Consider the following 22,810-nt stretch of genomic DNA (forward strand, 5'->3'; position numbering starts at 1 on the left):
AAACAATAACAAAAAAGGTAGAATCAATAAATAAACCCAAGAACTATTTTTTGTTTTCAAATAGCTGCCTCTGAATGTGGCTGAATGTGACCAAGACAGAGAGAAGGGTAATAAACATAAATAAATCACATAAGGAGTAAGATGGATATAGTGTCAGGTATGGATTCTTTTTTGGGGGGGGGGTATAATTTCTTTTCTAAAATAATAATTAAAAAATAGAATACTATGAACAGCCATCAGAAACCAGGGCTGCTAGCAGCTCTCTGGCTTAGGCTGAGGGCTGGAAGAATTAGTGGCACAAGCTTTGGGGCACTGCAGAGGTAGGGTGCCAATATTTGAAGGAAATTACAGATTTAATCAATGGACAAAGATGCCTTCATACCAGGTAGACTTTACAAAAATAATTTTTACCTCTGGAATTTACCGTGTTTGTCCTGATGGTTTGCAGCAAACATTGCAGAGCATTTTGTTAACCTGAACATCGCCGCTCCCCACCCCCCACCCCTGCCCACAATATCCCCAGCTACTCCAGGAGGAAGGTTTTGTTTTATTTTTTTGTTTTTAAACTACATGGGTTATTTTTTCAGTGTTCATCTTGATTGCCTATATTTGCCAGTGTGGTTAGTGGGCCTCTTCTTCATTTTGTAGAGGGTGATTCACAGTTGTGATGGCTGGGTTGTCCTGGAAGCTGCTCCAGGTTGTGCACATCAGGCATGTGGGTTTTTGGCCATTTGTTTCTTGGCTTTTTTCCTCCCAAAGATAGAGAAGGATCTAAAGTAGAAAGCAATCCTGCCACAGCTCTCATGGTCACCCTTCAGAGATGACGCCTAGCTCCCTGGTGCTTTTTCATGTCTAAAGAGGGTTGGATATATGGAAATGGACACTCTACACTGTGTTTTAATTAATATGAAACTTAGGAGAGTTGAGAAATCTAAAACTTAGTTTTTCTTAAGCTTAAACTGAACATATGAATCTTAATTATTAATTTAGTAATTTCAGCATAAAAATGATCATTCTCAGCTAATCTTAATTTTAGGTTCCCTTAAGTCATAAACTTAACAGATTAAATCCCTAAATATTTATCTCCATTTATATAATTCAGCAGATTCCTCTAGACATTTCAAATATCTAGGATCACAAATGCAACGCGTGGAATCCGCTCCTATGTCACATCCAATTTAAAACAGAGTTTTCCTAAGTACTTAAATTTCTTGAAACTCTAATAAAACATAAACATTTAGGTGATCGTATTCTCTTAAACATTTCAACGATCTTCATAAACAGTTGAACATACCAAAGAGAGTTCAAAGCTTACAAAACCTGTTAGAAGGCCATATGCACGTCCGTACACATGCCTCACACACACAACTGACACGTGTGCATCAGGAATACAGGTGTGATTCATACCTTTATCATTAATGTACTGTCCTTTTAAACCTTCCCGGGGCCCTGAATTTAGGCAATCAGCTAATGGGAACAAATATAGTTTCACGCTAGTTGAGCTAGCTTGGTTGAAAGCTTCTGATCCTGACCAGATGATAGTTTTTTCAATTATGAAATTGAATTTCTTGTATTACAAATCACTCTACAACTTGCTTTCTTTCCCTGACAATGCACTATGGGCATCTTCCTAGTATATGTGGGAAGTATATTTTTTTGTCTTGTGATTAAAGGGTATTCCTTTATTTGGATGTTTTACCATGTATCCAGTCAATTTCTTATCACTTAAAATTCAAGTTAGTTTCAATTTTTAATATGACATAAAATGGTCTAACATCCTTTTATATCACTGCACTTTGCTGGTGTGTTTCTAGATGATAAATTCTTGGAAGTCTGAGAGCTGGTACGCTAATATGCCCATTTTAGGTCCTTTACCTTGATCTCCAGAAGTTGTATCTGTTTTGCACTCCATGTGTGAAAGGGTCCATTCCTCCACACTTGTATAATAGCTAATATTGGGTCAAATCAATTAAAACATTTTTTTTTGTCAATCTGATGAGTTGACACTCCTTTTTAATTTATTTTTTTTTTAATTTTTTTATTTATTTATGATAGTCACAAACACAGAGAGAGAGAGAGAGGCAGAGACACAGGCAGAGGGAGAAGCAGGCTCCATGCACCGGGAGCCCGATGTGGGATTCGATCCCGGGTCTCCAGGATCGCGCCCTGGGCCAAAGGCAGGCGCCAAACCGCTGCGCCACCCAGGGATCCCCTCCTTTTTAATTTAGAATTTTTCTGAATATTTTGTCAAATGTTTGAACTTTTATTTTTTCCCATTTGTGGATTGCCAGTTTACGATCTTGTCCCTTCTAGTTGGGTTGGGGGTTTTGGTTTTTTTTGTTGTTTTTTAAATGGAAGTTCTGTGTGTTTTGGATACTAAGCACATGTCTCTGTATAGTTTTATTTTTCTTTCATTTTGTCATTTTTATCAAACTTCATATACTGTGTCTTTTCACTGTTCAGTCTTTAATTTTATAGAGTCAGAATTTTGGTCTTTTCACTTACGACATTTAGATTTTGGATCATGCTTAGAAGATTCTCCCCATCCCCATATTTCAAAAGATGCTCCTGTAAAATTAAGTACTTTTACAGTTTGTTTTTAGGTCTATATGTGTAATCCAGTTTGTAGTGTGAGGCATGAACCTAACTTTATTATGAATTTGCCAAGTTGTAACAAAAAAATTGAGATTTGAATTAATTTTACATGTTCATTTAGGAGGAGGATTTATTTCTTTGTATAATTAAACTTTCCCATTTAGGAATATAGCTTCTCAGATAGATATTGTACATTTCTCATTGTATTTATTCCTTATGGTCACATATTTTTAAATTGCTCTAATGACTGGAATCTCTTTTTCCTTTATATTTTCTTTCAGGGTATTGATGGTATGAAATAAAGGTATTGAGAGAAATATGCATAATTTAACTTTATTGTATATTCAGTGTCTGGCTAACCAGCAACCAGTGTCTGGGAATGTTTTTTTTTTTTTAATTCTATTTATTCATGAGACACACACACAGAGAGGCAGGGACATAGGCAGAGGAAGAAGCAGGGTCCCTGCGGGGAGCCCAATGCAGGACTCAATCCCAGGACCCTGGGATCATGACCTGAGCTGAAGGCAGACTCTTAACTGCTGAGCCGCCCAGGTGCCCCTCTAGAACCGATTTTACAGAAGGAAGGAGTCAGTCTTAACATAGCAGGGAAGCCTCTGATATTAACTTCTGCCCACAGAAGTGTTTATGTTAGTGATGTGCTAGTGAGAATGATTCTTCCATAATTGATTTACTGTGGTAGTTTCTGATGTGAATCATTATTAGGGTGTCCGTATGTAAGTATAGACATCAAGTTCACCCAGCAGATGAGGAAAGTACGGCTCAGACATGCTTTGAGAGAACTTCAAGTATATCTAGTGGAGTAATCTAGTGGAGCATAATGACTTGTCCGAGTTTTCTAATTATTACACGAATAGTCACTTTAATGTTAAAAAAGAAAAAGAAACGAATGTTCCCCATCATCACGGGGAGGAAGAGCTGTCCCAAAATCAAAGTGAGAAAACATTGCTCCTCCCTCAAAATGCTGAAATTCATTTAGGTTAAAATCATCATAATAATGTGTTATAAATATTAAATTAATCCCTATTGCTTCGTGTTTTACTATAAGCTCCTTGTTTGTTATTTATCAACATTTTCATGTGTTTTTCTTTTAAAGAAAATAGATATTACCAATAAAGCTGTTGCAGAAATTCTTTCGAAAGCCACAGAATATCTTCAGCCAAATCCAGGTAAAGTTAGAAAATGTCTTGAAATATTCTGTTGTTCATTCACTGGCCCAGACCAATAACCCATGTGTCCTTGGCATATGGCTGGCATAATTTAGAAACAATGTCTTCTGTTTCTAAATAATGAAATTCAGCTTCTTAAAGTCAAGCTTCCAGTGACCGGAGGTAGTTTCAGTGAATTCTAGCCAATAAAAAGCAGAGCAGACACTTCTGTGAACTCTGGTCACATCATTTGGATGAGGCTTAGTCTTAGCTTCAAGGTACTGCTACTAAGCAAAGACATTTTTTAGAGGATGCTTAGAAAACCACTTTTCTTATTGGGGCACCTCCTTTTTTAGGAAAAATTTCTGTCATCTTGCTCCAAAGGTGTATATTAACTTGAAATTGATATAACGGAAGGATTTTAATTCCAAGGTCATGAAGCAGTATCCCTTGATGAGTTTTTCCTGAGTTATGAATTACAGAAATGAATAGGGGACAGGGCATCCAAGCCTTGAATTCTGTGAATATCCAAAACTGCCTTTCCTTTTGAGGAATTTATTATTTACATGTAGAGACCTGTGATTCCCTTGGCTTTGGGAATCAGCACAGACCCAACCATCTGTAAATCTAGACAGTAAAAATTTTAAAACATTAATTTTATAAGAATCATGTCCAAGGAGGTTGGTGGGTATAAAAGTCTTTAGAATTGCGTGGATGATTACAATTTTAAAAACTATAATAAATACCTCTCTTGGCTGGCCGCCTCAGTGATTGAGATGAACCACATGAGTTCCTTTTCCTGATAAATCGGCCAACACATACTTTGCTAGTGCTTACTTCTGGTGAGGTGCTTTCCTGGATCCTGGGATAGTGTGAAGCAGGACCCAGATCCCAGCCTCAAAGAACTGACATTGGAAGAGGGCAGGAATGGCGGAGAGCCAACAATGGAAGTGTCCACTTGGACAGAGGCCTCTCGTTACTTCCAGTTTAATGGCTATTAGCCACATGACTGCCATCCCCCAGTTTCTACCCTGGCAGTGGGAAGGAGGAGCTGAGCGTGTGTGTGTGTGTGTGTGTGTGTGTGTGTGTGTGTGTGTGTTGTTGGCTTTGTGCACAGAACCAGGAAGAAAATGGCTCTGAAGTTGAGGTGGGCCAGATGCAAAAAAGGCTGGCACTGGGAGTGTCTGAAGCAACATCCACATTACCTGAGAGACTGTGGGAAATGCAGAATCTTGGGCTCATCCCAAACTGCATTTGGGATGCAAACTGAATCAGACTTTGCATTTGAATAGGATCTTTGGGTGATTTGTATGCGCATTACAGCTTGAGAGGCACTAGACTAGAATACATTAAAACAAACGTGTAATTATTAAAGTCAAAGAAAATAAAAAGTATCCTTTTACTTCCTAAAGTTACCTCAAACACCACAAGGTAGTATGGGATTCACTCTCTGGTTTGTAGAATAAAGTCCCAAATCCTTAGCGTGGGATTCAGTTCACAGTCACATTTTCCCATGGATATCTCCTGGTCTGTCCTGTTTTGATTTCTGTTTAAGTCAAACCAGCCTCCTCTTTATCTGTTGGTTATAAACCATAAGCATTCCCTCTTCCACGCTTCATTGACACGATTTCTGCCTTTTTAGGGGCATCTTTCTATCTTTACTTAGCAATATTGCTTATAGTTTCCTTTTCCCCACACCATCCCAAACTTTTATCTGCAAAGTACACCTTGTAAATTCTGCCTTACGGAGTAACTAGCCTCTGAGCCCCTTTAGGCCTGATGCTGTCCTGGGTCTTTCTGGAGCCCCAGGACGTGGCATAGGGTGTCACACAGAGTTGGGATCAGTAAACACTCATTGCCTGAATCCAAGAAAAGCAGCTCAGGAGCCGTGGCCACCCATGATCCCCTGATCCCCCGAAGGGCTTGGGGGTCCGACTGTAGCAGGGGGCCCTCCACACAGGCTCATATTCACTCAGGGGAAGTCCTAAACGGGAATGTGCAGCAGCCCCTCATCATGGTGTTGGACATGATCAGACCAAATGGATTCTTGGTGCCCGGGGAGGGCATTAAGGGCCCGTTAGTGGTTGACGCATCCACCTGAGCAATTCTGTCCTGAGTTACAGGTTGGTCCCCAGGAGGAATTGCCTGCCCCGACTCAGGGCGTGGGGGTAGGCAGGCCTTTTGCAATGTCTCTCTCTGCCCCTGAGGTTAGGGCAGCCCAGTTACTGCTGTCTGGGGTCAGTGGAGGGTGTTTCTGTTTTCCTTCCTGGCTGTGCTGTAGTGCGCTTAGCTCCTCCCTGGGAGACAGAATCTAGGAGATCCTGTGGGAGGTGAGAGCGGCTACACTGCCCCATTCCACACCGCCCCCCCCCCCCACCCTCAGGGCTCTTACATGTTGTCCACCCAGGGTGGGGAGGCTGAGTTTTGCCATCAGTTTGTTAAATGTGATGTACCTCTGGCTGCACTGTGTCATTTTAAGGAATTACAAATGACAATGTTTTTAAGCATACAGAGCTAAGCTAGGAATGCTGAACACTGTGTCGAAGATTCGAGGGCAGGTGAAAACCACTGGCTACCCACAGACAGAAGGCTTGCTGGGCGACTGCATGCTCAAGTATGGGAAGGAACTCGGGGAAGGCTCCACGTTTGGTGAGTGTTCACATGTGACCTGGGCCGGGTATAGGTGGTGCACACTGCCTTCTTTTTAAATTTTTTAAAATATTTATTTATTTAGAAAGAGAGAGCAGAGTGGGGGGCAGAGGGAGAGGGAGAGAGAATCCTCAAGCAGACTCCCCACTGAGCAGGGAGCCCGACCCAGGGCTCGATCCCATGACCCTGAGATCATGACCTGAGCTAAAACCAAGAGTTGGACACCCAACGAACAGACTGGGCTACCCAGGCACCCCTCAATGCCTTCATTTTAACAACCTTATTGTTATTTTTCTTTTATATCGCCTGAATCATACATGTTCATTGCAGGAAGTTTAGAAAATATAAGCAAGTAAAATATGAGAAAATAAGTGCCAGCATCACTCACAATCACACATCCAGACCCTTTGTTTATTCTCATATATATTCACATGCACCCTCACAGAATCAAAATGGAGTTGTGGTGTATATACCCTTAGACTTCATGTAACCTGTTTATTCCTATTGACTATATCCTGATCCACGTCATAAAATAATTATTAATCTTCTATGGTATTGTTTCTGAAGGCTGCGTAATAATCCATGTGTGATGTCATAGCTCATTCAATCAATCCCAATTATTAAATACTTAGATTTTTTTTACTTAACGCAAAAAAAAATTTACATAATGTTTATACAACCGTGTTCATAGGCAAATCTTTGGGCCTAGCCAAGATTATGTACTTAGATGAAGTCCCTAGTCATGAAATTGCTGGATTGAGAGTGTTCCTGTTTCTGCAGATTTTTTGAAGAATTATTTCCAAAGGACCCTCCAGAAAGGTTATGCCAGTTGCACACTTGCCAGGAGTGCATGAGCATATGTTTCCCAGCCCAATTGCTAACTGCAGGAATTATTTTTTTTACTATTAAATAACTGATAATTTGATATATAGCATATAAAATTGATCTCTTGGTGATGTTTTAACTTTGCTTTTTGGATTATGTGTAAGGTAGCATTCCTTCCTGTTTGTCATCATTTTTGTTAATTGTGTATGTGTATCCTTTACCTGTTTTTTCATTAAGGTGTTCATTTCTTTTCCCTTTCCTTGTTCATGAGCTCTTTCAATGGTCAGGATATTTGCTCTTTGTCTGCCATGTATGCTTGTGAACTTACACCCCAGGTAGGCATTTACCTCTGACCTTGTAGATGGAGACCTCTATAATGGAGAGAGATTTCTACTCTTTATGTTGTGGGACTCATACACCTTCCTTTATGGCTTATGGCTTTGTAATTGTGTTCAGAAAAACTTTCTCCCCCCCCCGCAACCCCCACAAATTGTATAAATGTTTATTTATACTTTTCTTTTGAAACAAGTTCTTTTTCTTACCCCTGAATTTCCATGCTTCTGAGTATAATGGGCAGATATTGTGCAATAGGGTTCTGATTTTGTTTTCTCACATATATATAGCTAATTGTTCTGATACTTCATTAAAAAGTTCAACTTTTCCCCTCTGATTTAAGAGAAACTTTGTTACAGATTAAATTTTTTATTTTGTTTGTTTCTGGTCTTTCTTGTTTGTTTTCTTGATCTGTACCCTGTTTTGATCCAGTGCCATATTTTAAGTAATATAATTTTAAGGCTGATTTTCATAAACTTAACTAAAATTTCCCCTTGTTATTGCAAACATTTCACAGATATACTCACCTTTGTTTTTTTTTTCAGATGAAACCTAGAGTCATTTTAAGTGTCCTTTATTAAATACAAACAACCTACTAAATTTTGATTGGGATTTCTTTAAATTAATAAATTGAGAGTGAGTTGAATGTTAACCTGTTCACTCTTCTAGGATAATTTGTCACTTTGCTATTCATGTAGTGGTAACAAAGCAGGATATGGAAATTGAGAATTCAGATACTTGGCTATAGTAATTAATCTAGTAAATTGTGGGGAAAAAAATCTCCTGCAAACTTAAAAAAAAAAGGTAATGGGGGTGCCTTGTGCCTGGGTGGCTCAGTCGGTGAAGCATCTGCCTTTGGGTCAGGTCATGATCTCAGGGTCCTGGAGTCGAGCCTTGCATCAGACTCCCCGCTCAATGGAGAGCCTGCTTGTCTCTATTCCCTCTCCTTGTGTTCCCTCCCTCTTAAATAAATAAATAAAGTCTTTTTTTAAAAAAGTCCCCAACACTAAAACATTCATCAGTCACAGGGTTAACAATATCCTTCAGAGCAGTATAAGGTGAATTTTATTTTATTCCATGAGTGAATGCAGACAAGATGGCTTATTCCTTCTCCTGAGGGCAGACCCGTAGAGGAGATAGGTGAGGGGGCTGGGCAGGCCCTCACAGCCAAGGCCAGTCTGCAGTGACTAGGCAGGGGGCTTGGGTGGGTGGACAGTTTGAGCTTCCCAGGTCCCTAGCACTCTAAGGGAACTTGTGTTAAGGAGGAGAGCCCATGTCAGGAGAGTGTTAGGACAGGTAGGTTGCTTGCTGTTCTGAGGAAGAGACTGTAGAATGCTTTCCTTTTGGGCCGCATGGTAGAACTTGCCTGAAATGCAGAAGCCTCAGGGGGTGGAAGCTGAGCCCCACGTCCTAGTGGAATCTATAGCACTAAGCTTGAGCAAGGGGAAGGACTGTCAGATCCATGGAGGTGATGGCCAATATTCAGAATTAAGTTTTTGGAGTCTTCAGAGAAGCATTTGGAAATGTTTCTGGTATCTCTGTGCCAGCTAATCCACAGTAATTTGTAAGTGGGAGTCCTGGTAGCTGGGCACGGAGGTACCAGGGCATAATCCAGCAAAAGCTGCCATCCTTGCCCAAGCCCAAGCATGGCTGGCCTGGGCCTTATTGAAGAGCAAACTTGCCCATCCTGCTGACAGGCTGTCTCGTGTGACACTGCCAGGCTTTCTTTGACACCAGAAAGGGTTAGGAGCCTTAGAACCATCTAAAGGAGATGGGGAGTGACCTCAAGATCTAGTAGCTAGAAGCTGACAGGAGGTTTTGTTCCTTTATTTCTATTGTAACCTTCATTGGTTGATACTTAGCCCTGATGAATGAATCCTTTTATAGTTTACAAAGAGGGATTTTGTTCTGGAACTTCTAAGGAGCCGTAGGTGCCAGTTCACAAAGCTAGAGATTTCCCTGCTCTCTGAAAGTAGAACATTCCTATAGAGCCTTTTGTAAACCAAAATGGTGTTAAGCAAAGAGGAAATTAGCATTAATTTACATGGAAAAATTGAGGGGTGTTACCAGACCTTAAAAAATAACCTCTCTTAGGCTTTTCTTATAACTTGGGACACCTCTTGCTAGTGCATGCACAGAATAAATTGAGTTAAAGCACAGGTGCTTGCAGACACAGTTCAAAGCTGTGGTAGCTGGATGCCGGGGTGCTCTGCACAGTTCTCATGACTTGGGGTACACGCTGCCTCTTTGACTTGCTTACCAAACAAAGGCTGAATGTTATTCTCACTTTTTTCCTTTTTTTTTTTTTTTTTTTTTTTGGTAACAGCAAAAGTCCTCTTTGGATTTCTTTCAGTTAGCAAAAACTTGCACTAATATAGATAGGTCTCTTATAAAAATGAGGGGGCACAGCGTGAACTTTTGAAAAGCTGGGGATTGCTGTACCAGTTTTTAAAGAGGAGCTTTATCCCCATCTCGTGGCCAAAATGGGAAATGCTTCGGTCCGCCTGAGCCTCCTGCCTTTATGTAGGGGAGAGAGTACAGAGCGTTGAGAGGAAAATACAGACCATAGGAAGACTTTCTTTATCGCTCTCTCCTTCTTCTTTTTTTTTTCTGGGTCGGGATTCAGCAGTCCTTGGGTGAGGACCTTTCTGCATCATCATCCACAAACTTTTGGGAAGGAATTGAATAGAATCACCTTTATCCTCAAGTATTCTGCTAAAGAACCTTTTTTATTTCCATTTTCTGTTCAAGGCAATGCATTGATAGAAGTTGGTGAATCCATGAAGCTAATGGCTGAGGTTAAAGACTCTCTTGATATTAATGTAAAGCAAACTTTTATCGATCCACTTCAGTTACTCCAAGACAAAGATCTAAAAGAGATTGGGGTAAGTCTTCCAGGCTATATAATCTATCTGTTGCTACTTAAAATGATGTCTGTATTTAAAATCATTAGAATGCTTCTGTGGGGATTCAGTGAAAGCATCATTTTATTTTTCCAGCTCACTGGGAAAGAGACCCAGGACCTCTGAGCCCTTCATTCTGTGTCTTACTGAAGCCATCTAGAAGCCAAGATAAGGAGGCATATTTCCACAGCCATGTCTTCCATAGCAAAATGACTCCATAACTTCATAGTGGAATTTTTATAATCAAAATCATACCATATCAGTCCTCTTTTTTGATACTTTGCACCAGACCAGTAGTAGTTATTTTTCACGGCTTCTCAAGGAAATCAGTATCTGGGAATTGACATTTTGTTTTTGGAAAACTGTTAAAAATGGCCTTCCAGAGAACACATGGGAGCTCTCAGGGACCTGTAAGTGATTGCATGTCACTTGCCTGGTGGTGTTTTTGTATATGTGCAAAAACAGCCTTGAGATTTCTACCCCACTGGGACTTACTCTGGAGGGGCAGCCTGCCTTTACTTCTGGCATCCTCTTAGGTCGCTGCCCGGAAGACCTGCCTCCAGGTGTCTTCAAGCATGAGCTGAATGCAAGCCCAGGCCAGCTTGGAATTCATTTGAACCTTGGGGATGTCCTCTTTCCTTTCTTCAGGGCCAGCAATTGTGGGGTGGCCCCCAGGACTAGCAGCATCAGCATGACATGTTACAAAGGCATGTGCTTGAGCACTATTCCAGATTTCCAGAACAGAAAGTCCTAGAAGCCTATATGGGTATTAGCATTTAAAATGAAACCAGAGGATGTGGAGGAGAATTCAGGGAGGTTGAATGAAAAACAAAAGCAACCATTCAGAGATGCCCGGAACATTCAGCTACCCCCGACTCCCCATATCCCTCTCACTCCTCACTTCTGTGGTCCTCTTTCCCATCCCTGTGGGGAAAAGCAGTGTCTCTCCTGCCCTCTGAAGCCAGGCTTCTACTGGGCCCTGGAGTCCATTGCCATGTCTGTTGTCTTCTCTCCTGAATCTCTGCTCTTCCCCTTTCTATCTATTGGCTTCTTGCAGCTAAAGTCTAGACACATAGGCACAGCAGCCCTTGTGTCCCCCCGCCCCCAACCCGCATCCTTCTCCCCCCATTGCACTCTCTGCACCACTCTGGGGGCAGCCTTCCTAAGATGTGGACTGTCGCTGGCAGTGGACTAGAGAGCCGCCACCTCACAGCTGATTCTCTGCCTCTCCCTCCTCTGGAGCGGCCCACTGAGCCCCAGCCAGCTCTGCCATCCAGCCTCTCTGCGATGTTTGCAGCCCCCAGGGATGCTTTGCTGTGTGCGGTCCTCTGTCCTTTGTCTTTCTCACCCTCCTTTCCCCACCCTCCCTGCTAAGCCAGGTCACCTCTCAGGTCTCAGACGCCCTTTCTCTTGGGAAGCCCTGTTTTCTCCTGCCTTGGTCATACGCTTATATGCTGCCCTGTGCCATGAGCATCACTGCTTTCTCCTCCTGTTGTTCAGCGCTAAGTGCCTCGGCATCCTGCTTCATTCACTTCTGTGACCACAAGGCCCAGGATGCGGTTTGTGCTCACAAATTACTAAGGAACAGATGACTCTAGAGAAGAAGGGACATTCTGGGGACACGAGGATGTCTTTCCCAAATGGAGAACTTTAAAACCAGATGTCCCCTTGGCTGAAGTACATAATATGCCATTTCATCTTGTGCTGTTGTCCTTGAGAAAAACGCAAAGTCCTCTGGGCAGCATAGCTCTTCCACTTGACCTGCTTCAGAGCTAGCTGTGGACACAGATATGCACCAGACACGTGTGCAAGATACACCCATACTTCAGTGTTGTCCATGCCCTACACAACAAAATAATGTCCTGAGTGGCATCTCTTGTTACTCAGCTGCTATTTGACACAGAAACACTCTAAATCTACACTTAAGTCCTATGATAATCAAGAGTTCAGAGTCTAGTCTTCAGAAGCCATTCCCAGTCTCAGCTGTGTTGTCTGTGTCTCAGATGCCAGGAGTGGAGAACCCGCTCCTTTAACACCAGCTGACTGATCTCTGTAAAGGGTTTTATGGATTCCAGATATTTCTTGGCCCACAAGCAGGAGGCTGGTCATCCCCATCCCCATTTTACAGCCACATACAGAGGACCAGAGGAAATAATAGATTTGCCCAGAGTCACAGAACATAGAGGAAAGATGCTTCTGGCTTTTATCCATATGCTCTTTTCACGTATTTGTTATGGAAGTAGAACCAGTGCTTTTCACTAAAATGCATAGTACATACATACTTCAGTGGGATAGTCTTTTTTTGTGTAAACATTTGATATCAAATACCTGCTTTCCAAAGATTACATGTATAAACTCTTCCAGACCTCTCCCTTGCCCCAAACAACTGTCCTGTCTATAGTATTTCTGATACGGGATCCCTCTGCTTGAACACAAACTGTGATGGGGAATTTACCACCACACAAGGTAGCCCATTCCATGAATGGACAGGTCTAATATTTGCAATTCTTACATTTTGTTAAGGAGATCCTTAAAAAAAAAAAGAAAAGAAACCTCACCTTTTCAGAGGTTGTAAATGTCTGTCCTCTGTGTCTACATATGCATTGATAACATTTATTCAACTTATTCTGTAATTGTTTGGGAACTTTATGGAAGATGCATAAGTATTCTAGAGGCTACTAGTGCTTTTATAATCTACCTCATAGTGAGGAGTTGATAGTAGTGCCAAAGGAAATGTACTTATTTTTGGTGTAATTTTGTTAGAAATTATCTAGACATTAATAGAACTGAAGTGAGGGGTCTTATAAAGAACTCTGGAAAATGGAATTTGAGTGCTGATACTATGTCCTTATTTTCCATATAGATACTCATTCATTCTACCATCCCACCCATCCACCCACCCACCCATCCACCCATCTATCTACCCACCCATCCATAGATTCACCCATCCATTCACTCATGCATCCACCCGTCCACCCATCCACCTACCCATTCACCCACCCATCCACCCATCCATCTACCTACCCATCTATCTACCTACCCACTCACCCATCCACCCATCTGTCTGCCCACCCACCCGTTCATTCATCCGTCCATCTGTCCATCCATCCATCCATCCATCCACCCATCCACCTACCTGCCCACCTGTCCATCCATCTAACCAGCAGATATTGTGGAATATTCCACAAATATTCCATGAGGATCTATAGTAAAGGTAGCCCCTAGTGAATGCCAGGGCCACACAGATGTCTAAGATATGTCCCTTCCCCTAGAATTTAGGCTGACAAAAAACAATGGATATTTTCATAGAAACAACAGAGATTTCTTTGCCCCGTGTTTTGAGTGTACAGTCTCTGAAAGACTCCTTTGTCTTGTTTAGCACCACCTGAAAAAGCTGGAAGGCCGCCGCCTGGATTATGATTATAAAAAGAAGCGAGTAGGTAAGATACCAGATGAAGAAGTCAGACAAGCGGTAGAAAAATTTGAAGAGTCAAAGGAGTTGGCTGAAAGAAGCATGTTTAATTTTTTAGAAAATGATGTAAGTATTTAAACCAAACAGGAGACTTTAATGTGAATAAAAACATTGAATGTATGACTAGGACCAACATGTGGAGGAGCTCTTGAGCTTTGGTTTACAAAAGCTTCCAGAACTTTCGGTAGCCATTATCACCTGCCTCAGAAATACCTTCAGACATTTGGCAAGTCCCAACCCACACCTCAGGTCTCAAGAAGTCCTGTTTATCTCAGGATTTCTCCCGGGATGTGCAGCAGGTGGCCCTGGGGAGGGGGTCGTCTGGGGAGTCGGGAGGTTGGCAGATCGGCCTTTGTATTTGAGGCCAGAGCATTGTGGTTTTGCAGGCCAATGGACAGCCCATGTAGTATGATGTGCAGCTTTGCTAACATTGAGAGAAGCACTCTGTGGGGTAGATATTTGAGGAGGGGCGGCTCTCTGATGCCTTTCCTTGTCATTGTGAACATCCAGGACATAAAAGCATGGCCTGCATCATGCATCTGAGTGGTGGTACTTGTGAACTCGGGAATCGTGAGAGTCTTGACACAGATCCCTCAGAAATGCCAATATTCTCTTGCACTGTGATTCCCATCAGCTTTTATTTTATTTGTCCAAGAGAAGCCGGATTTAGCATACCTTGGAGGCATGGTAACCCCCACTGGGGCACCGAGAAGGCTCTGTAGTGAGTCCTTTGTTGTTTGTTGCTGCCTGACTGGAAGAGTCACTCAGCAAATGGCACTCTGTCACTGTCACCATCATTGTCATCACCACCACCAACCTCTTCAGCACCACTCTGGCCATTCCTGCAACAATCAGCAATCAGAGCACACAGGTGGCAACCGCAATTAAAGATGGCACAGGGAGAGGAGGGCAGGGAAAGGGAAGGAGCCCAGTCCCAAGGCGGTCAGAAAGTCCTTAGCTGTCTTAGGATTTTGGTCTCCTCCTACCTCTGAGGTTGCTTTCCAAGGGCTTTTGTCAAAGGACAGGCAGAAGGAGAAAGGCCATCCCTGAACAAGCGGGCACAGCCTCCTGCCACTTGCTTGGCTCCGGCCTCCCTGCCCGGAACCTAGCCTTGGCGATGCTGTGTGCTGTTTGGGGCCAGCCTTAGCTCTGGACCCTATTTGCCGAACTTTCAAACCTGTGGAGACAAGTCAGAGGATTTATTTATCTGCAAAACCATGTTCTTCTAATAGTTTTTTAAAAGGTCTATCAAGGTCTTGCATTTTTGAGTCAAGTCAAACAAAAGTACCTTTTATTTGCCGTGGTGATAGGGGGAATTATATTCCATGTTGAAGAGACATTAATCCCAGAGAAAATCATTTGAAAACCCCCAGGTCCATTAAGCCCGAGTCCTGAAAAGTATACTCTATTACATTTCTCCTTTTAATATTTGATCAGGCTTTTAAAATCTTATGGGAAATGGGAAGAGGTGTAACTGTTTGCTCTGTTTTTCTTGTTTATTTTCTCTTAAAAATAGAAATTTTCTCTTGACATTGTCCTGAAGCAATGGACAATTTTGGTTTTGTTTCATTTCAGAGTGCCGTATTTGACTTTTTGAAGTGTTCAGAATGTGATTTCGGAGTGTGACATATCCAGTGCATCTAACCCTTGTGTGTGCCCACATCATCCTTCCGGTCCCGTGCCTGGTAGTGGTGGGTGCAAACTCTGAGGTTGAATCTCGTGTGTCAGACCTATTGCCTGACCCATGTGCTCCTCTTTGGGACTTCATTCATGAACCACGATGATGGGCTTTTGCAAATATTCTACTAGGGGCCTGGTTCAGTTTTCTGCCTTTGCCAGTTCACCCAAGAGACCTGTTTTCTCCCTTTAGGATAAGGCGACAGTCAGGAATGATCCCTTCCATATAAAAACTCAGTTATTGATCCCTTCGCTGACAGTGACCATATTCACAAATGAGTTGACTGCCTACCCTCTGCCCTGGCAGAAGTAGTGGCTAGTTCTTGACTTAGACCCTGCAGAGGCAGGGCTTCCTGGGGTGGAGGGCACCCTGTGCCTCCATCAGTTCAGAGCTGGGTCTACTCCACCACCAGGCTGTGCCCGCTTGTTCAGGGATGGCCTTTCTCCTTCTGCCTGTCCTTTGACAAAAGCCCCTGGAAAGCAACCTCAGAGGTAGGAGGAGACCAAAATCCTAAGACAGCTAAGGACTTTCCGACCGCCTTGGGACTGGGCTCCTTCCCTTTCCCTGCCCTCCTCTCCCTGTGCCATCTTTAATTGCGGTTGCCACCTGTGTGCTCTGATTGCTGATTGTTGCAGGAATGGCCAGAGTGGTGCTGAAGAGGTTGGTGGTGGTGATGACAATGATGGTGACAGTGACAGAGTGCCATTTGCTGAGTGACTCATGGTAGAGTCTAAAAGGGGCCCTGGGGGAGGCCCCTCTAGCCTGGCATACCTGCTTTGACCTTTTCCCCTTCCTGGGGTTGTGGTTGAGGACCCTCACAAGTTACTGTGTAAACTCTAGATGTGTGCCTTCCTTCTCTTGTTGGGGCAACAGCAGCCAGACCCAGAAGGGGGATGGTCTTGTCCTTTACTGTGTCAGTGTGTCTGGGCCATATCCGGGTGGCCTGGCAGTCCTCTTGACTAGCAAAGTTGTAGAAAGTCTCCAGTTCAGTCCTTGGCCCTGACATGCTAAGGTGGAGGTTGGTGTTTGGGCATGAACAGCAGGTGACTTGGAGGGAGAAGACGAAGAGTCAGTGTGTGGAGGGAGGAGGCATACACAGAGCTCTTGCCCCATCCTTGCCCTTCTCTGCACCCAGGCCAGATCCAGGAGCTCTGCAGCCCACAGAGCCCTGGCTTCCAGCTCTCTCTGGATCACCAGTGCATGTCCAGCCTTTGCCACTCAGTCTCCTCTGTGTCTGCTTCCTATCTGTAAGGAGGCTCTGAAGGAGGAGCTATGTGTTAGGACGCTGACTTTTCTTCCAGAAACTGATCCTGCAGCTAAAGATGGCTGGGTCTTAATTCCTGGGAAAGGCAGTGGGTCTGCAGGCCCTGCCTTTGCCCAGGTAATTGGATAGCACATCCCCCTGACCTGGCACCTGCTGGAACCCAGGTCCATGCCTGCTTCTCAAGGGCCTGTGGCCTCAGGGATGTGGTGGCGGGCAGCAGAGGTCTGGTGCTTCCTCCAGACATGAGTGGGAGAGGCCAATACCATTGTGAGATAGAGGTTGGGGGTGCCAGTCAAAGCCATCCACCTCTTTGAGTTTCGACTAATTGAGGAATTGATACAGAAGCCAGATTGGAACCAAAGGGCAGCCCTTTTAACCATTGAGACCACCCAGCAATTATAAAATACAGGCCTTTGGGTAGTTGTGCTGGAGAGTATTCCCATTTGATGAAAGCTGACCTGACTCACCCATCCAGACACGATCTGCGACATGTGGCCTCTGGCCATGCAAAGTTGGCTTTTGGGGCAGAAGAACCCATCCTACTAATTAAGGAACATTCCCTGGTCTCCTCCCCAGCAGGAGTGAAGCAGGGCTAGAGGAAGTAAATAAGCAGAGGAGTGTGAATGAGGGAGGTAAGGTGGTGTGTCAAGTGGTCTGGTGCTACCTGCCTATCTCTGTCCGGCACTAACAATTCATACCCCAAAGTCTCACTCTGTGGGGAGCAGGTGGTGTCCAGACCTCGTGTCCGGTAGCTTTGGCTAAGACACAATGAAAGCTTCACCAGATAATACCAGAGACCTGCCTGGTTTGAGGAAAGCCCCAACTGAAACTAACAGATTTGGTTTTTCCAGAATCTCTACGTGCAGGTTATGTGGCCCTTCTTAGGATCTTCTGGCCAGCAGGCCATTTGTAGGGGGTTTCCAGGGTGTGGTTGCTCATCTGTCTTCACATCTGGATTCTTCCAATGAGAAACAAACAGGGACAGCCAAACAAGGCACACATACCAGCCCCGTGCCCAGAGAACAGGACTTTCTGGAAATCCATGTGGTCAGCTTGGGCCTGGGCCGACAATGGGACTCCACCCTGTATCCCAGGAATTAACCCACAGGGAGACCTTGGAACCCACTGGGAGTGTGAGGTGGGCAGAGGAAAAGCCGATCATTGCTTGGCAAACCCACATTCTTAATGAATACAGACCTCAGAGCTAGGCTCCAGTTATTGCCCATTCCAGCCAGGGAATGCCCATTCCAGCCTGATTGTCAGGGCCCCCTGACCTCCACCATCCTGTGGTGTGGAAGGAAGGAAGGGGTGAGGTGAAGGACCTGAATCATTCACACAGACACTCCCAGGGAAACTGGCATCTGTTTTCCTATCTGTGTGTGGCCAAGCTGCAAGTGGGAGAACCAAAGAGAAGCCTTCTCTGGTCCCACCCTGGAGTCCTTGGCTGTCTTGGCAGTCAGGGTTGGACTGGGGACCTTGGGCATCACTTCAGCAACTGTTCGGGGCTGAGTAGCTTCACTCGTCCATGCACGGATGTGAGCCCAGAGATGTTTCAATCACCAGCTTTCCCCAGGGGCGCTGAAGGGCAGGCCTGTGGCTGAGCCCTTCTGACCAGCTGGGCTGGGTTAGGGGGCTTTCCCTAGGAGAGGGCCCCCTGTGCTCACCACAACTGGCTCTGAGGTAGAGGTGAGGGAAGTTCAGCAGGTTGGGTGCCAGCCTCCATCACCCATTTCTTGGGAATGGTGTGTCACCTGCAGGCCCCTTAATGCACTCCTTCTGTCTTTGCAGAGTTTATTCCTCACACCTTGGCATCACGGAATGTAGGTCTTTGACTTTAGCAGGAGCCAGAGATAGCACATAGATGGTCTCCATTCCAGGCCGGTGAGGCCAGACGCCTGCGTTTCTCTCTAGCTCTCTTGGTACATGTCTCCTGCCTGGGGACTCTCCCTCCATCCCCGGGCTCCTGCAACAAATGGTGTTGCCAGACTGTAGATTCCTGGGCTCTTTCCATCAGTCCAGAGGAGCATTTTCTCAAATTCATTCCACGGGAGGTAGTAGGTCCCACTAATAACATCTCTATGGTCTAGAGTTTGGCAAACCCTAGCGTAGACAAAGCTAGGTGGGTTTTCTTGATGACGAGACTCTTCGGAGTCTTTATATGATAGTGTGAAAAATCGATCTCTAAGAGATCCCAGAGGCATAGTACACAGGGGAGTTTCTCAAACCTGTTTGACTGGAAAGCTTTTCCACATCATCATCATTATTGCTGTCATTTCAAGGGACTGGTGACCTGTGGCACAAGGTACATTTGGAAGAATGGGGCTTGCAGAAAGAGCACATATCCAGCAAGGACTGAGCGGCCTGCAATCTGATTCTGGTTTCACTTCCTCTCAGCTCTTTGCCGCTTGAAAGTCCCCTTGATCTATGAATGTCAGGCGTGATGTGAACGACGACATGCAAGAAAGCCTTTAGAAATAGGGAGTGGAGAAAACAGGTTAAGTGGCTGTTACCTAGGTTACTAATTTAATTGCCTTGCTCAGACTTTCTCAGAAGCTCTGAATAGAGATCTTGCCCCGTTGGAAAAGGCATCTGTTTATGATCAGACTCCTCTAGCTTCTCTGAGGAATCCAAAAGAACAGAAGTCTTTGATGTGACAGAGCAAGGAATCGTTTGGATGGTCCACAATTCAAATCAAAGATGCCATCCATTGGAAGTATGCCATTTTCAGTTGTGAGAGGGACTGGCTTGTCATGTTCCAGAAGATGTGCATTTCCTCATTCTTTCATGGCAAGCACACTGCAGATTCCAGGGATCTGGGTACAGGACATTACCTACTCACATCCCTGTTCTCTCTCCTCATGCCATGGTCTGTAGAGGGGCACCCTCTGCCCGCTTACCTGGATGCTAGCTAGTCCTTTGGTAACTGATTGCTGGAGGGTCTGAGGAGGAGAGTCACAGCCCGGCTCCTACCTGGCCACCTGTTTCCGTAACCTTCTGCAGAGAGCTGACCTTAGTACAATATGCATTCCTTCAGGCCATCCTACCTTTGGGTACAGTCCAAATCCTTTGCACTTGGTCTACAGGCCACCCCAGTGGCTAAGATCCAATTCTTAGGGACATAGCCCCAGGGATCTCTTGTATTCATAGCCCACAGAAATATGGGGACATCTATGCTCTGCCTCCATCCCCAGGGCTCAGTACTCCCAACAGCCTCATGCTTATAATCAGCCATGGTTTGCAGCTACCGAGAAGGTTTTGAAGTAGAGTGCACCCACAGTGTGACACCCCAGAGATACACAGAGTCTTGCCTCTGGGAAGAGAGCGAGGAACCACGGCGTGGGGTGGAGTCAGCTGTGAAGCCCCTGGGCCCAGCCACGGTGGCACATTCCCATTGCGTTGGGTTTCTGTGAGTCTCAAGGCAACAGCTCCCATCTCCCATAAGCAGGGGACCCTTACCAGCTCTAGTTCCATTGGTAGATTTTGCTTCTTTTGAGAGTAGATGAAAGCAGCTCAGAGATAGTTTTCTCTTCCTGTTGTAACATTACCACAAATGGGTGCCTTCAAACCACACAGATTTACGGTCTTACAGACTGGAGGTCAGGAGTCCTGAAAGCCCGGTGTTGGCAGGGCTGTGCTCCTGGAGGACATAAGGAGAGAAGCCAGTTCTCTGCCTTTTCCACCTTCCAGAGGCACCTGCATCCCAAGAGCATCGCCGCCTCACCCTTCAAAGCCTGCAGTGAGGCATCTCCACACCTTATTCTGCTTCCCCTGATGCACCTCCTTCTTTGACTCTGACCCTCCTGCCTTCCTCTTCTAGGACCCAGTGATGACACTGGGCCACCCAGATAATCCAGGTCATTCTCTAGTTTAAGACCCATAACTCAATCACACTTGCAGAGTCCCTTTTGCCAGGAAAGGTAATATAGTTACAGATTTGGGGAGATGGGCTGGGGTGTCTTTGGGGTCATTTTTCTATTTATTTTTTTAAATATTTTTTTTATTTATTCATGAGACACACACACACACACACACAGAGGCAGAGAGAGAGAGAGGCAGAGACAGAGGCAAAGGGAGAAGCAGGCTCCATGCATGGAGCCCGACATGGGACTTGATCCCGGGTCCCCAGGATCAGGCTGAAGGCTGCGCCAAACCACTGAGCCACCCAGGCTGCCCCACTTTTCTATTCACCACAAGCTCCTTCGGGTTCTGTGAACCCCGTCCCCCTGCCTGGGGTATCTTCCTAGTCCTCACCCGGCCATTTGCCAGCACCGTGGCCTGTATCTGGCTCTCCCTCCTCCTCCTCTAGCTTACAGGGAGGTCTGTGTTATGGCACCTGGCCAGGTGTGACCCCATTGTGAGAGTTAGTGCACTCAACACTGAGATGGGAGCCAGTTCCCTGGTAGGCTTCCTCTGTGCATATGGTGTGAACCCTTCCACGGTGCGTGGTCACACTTCACTCTCAAGGTGGCACCAGCAAAGGGACAGTGCAGCTCCCAGCCAGCAGCAGAACTAAACCTTCGTTCTTATCCCAGGTGATCTTTCCCAAGTTAGCAGGTGGATTTGCCAGATTGAGCGGTGCGGCCAGTGAAAGAAATGCTTTACCTTCTGGACAGGTACTCGCAGGGCCTGGCTTTACCACTACCTTGGTTCTGCCTATCCAGTTGACTTCTTCCTCTTTTTTTTTTTTTTTAAGATTTTATCTATTTATTCATGAGAGACACACAGAGAGAGGCAGAGACACAGGCAGAGGGAGAAGCAGGCTCCCAGTAGGATCATGACCTGAGCCAAAGGCATCCACTCAACCACTGAGCCACCCAGGCATCTCAGGTGCTGACTTCTAACTGTGGTTTGGGAAGCAGAGGCCACCTGCATGCACCTTGCTCCTTATGGCTGGAGGATGGCTGGAAGCCTCCGGCATCTGGCACAGAGAGGCATATAATCCCCCTGTGGCACTGTGTGGCTTCACCGTCAGCAAGATCCTTTGCTGTGTGGTACTGCCTCCTTGGTAGTTGCATTGAGCACCTACTGTGTGCATGCTGTTCTCCCTCAAGTTTTAAGGGGCCTTGGGACTCATTTCCTTCCCAAAGTCAGCCATCAAATGAATAGTTACAAATGCATCTCTAGGTTACATGACTGTTTTACCAACCAGAGAGGAGGGCTGGTGATCTTTCCCTCTACCCCTCCCTATCATCCCTCCATATGTTTCCAGAAATATTCATTTTTTCACTGCTCCTTTGAAAAGAGAAAAGTCAGACATATTTCAAAGTGGGTATTAAAATAGTAATTAACTTTACCAGAGTCAGAGAGGTATGGCACAGATTTGACCCAGCTCGCAGCCCTCCCACCGTTAGGGGGGACATTTCCTACTGCGGTAGATTCTACTGTGGTCGAGTTAGGTCGTGGCACTGGACTTGTTTAAAAGAAAAAGCCAAGGAGGTGAAACTTAAGAAATCCTTGAAATTGTGTAGGGGCCAGGCTGTCTTTGTTTTGTTTACTGGGTTTTGGGAAATTTAAGGCTCAGCTTGTTGCTTTTCCAGCCACAAGCGTGGCAAAGCAAATGTAACACACCAGGATCTCCTTGTTCAGATGCTGATCACAGTGGGGCACGTGTGGAATGCTGTGCATATCTTAAGTGCCCGCTGAACCCGTTTTTAAAGTGTTGTGCGTGCACAAGGAAAATGAACTGTGGAGGCAGCCAGAGCATGGTCTTTAACAACAAATGGAAACAGCTTGGATCTTTGAAGGTGAACGAATCCATGGTTGGTTTTACGGGATGGGCGTATATGGGTGAATAAGCAGGACATCCTTTGCCCTAAAACCCCTCTAGCACATGGAAATGATGCGCAGGCTTTGGGGAAGCTTTGGAAGAGGGGGGTCTGTTTTGCTTTGTGTCCTTCTCTGGATTTGGAGGTCAAAGGACTCTTG

At 44.9% G+C, this 22,810-nt stretch overlaps 1 protein-coding gene across 7 annotated transcripts in view; it reads left to right on the top strand.

The window, feature by feature from the left end:
• Positions 1–22,810, top strand: part of SH3GL3 (SH3 domain containing GRB2 like 3, endophilin A3) — a 135,603-nt gene that overhangs the window by 85,441 nt on the left and 27,352 nt on the right. For 4 of the 7 annotated variants that reach the window (XM_072737434.1, XM_072737435.1, XM_072737437.1 and 1 more), the window contains exons 3-6: positions 3,710–3,782; positions 6,267–6,410; positions 10,320–10,453; positions 13,851–14,009. In XM_072737434.1, the coding sequence (XP_072593535.1) occupies positions 3,710–3,782; positions 6,267–6,410; positions 10,320–10,453; positions 13,851–14,009 (510 nt within the window). The remainder of the gene's footprint in view (positions 1–3,709; positions 3,783–6,266; positions 6,411–10,319; positions 10,454–13,850; positions 14,010–22,810) is intronic. The other 3 variants (XM_072737438.1, XM_072737439.1, XM_072737440.1) reach the window with 1 other exon arrangement.

The sequence above is a fragment of the Vulpes vulpes genome, chromosome 14, assembly GCF_048418805.1.
Source record: "Vulpes vulpes isolate BD-2025 chromosome 14, VulVul3, whole genome shotgun sequence".
Lineage (NCBI taxonomy): Eukaryota > Metazoa > Chordata > Mammalia > Carnivora > Canidae > Vulpes > Vulpes vulpes.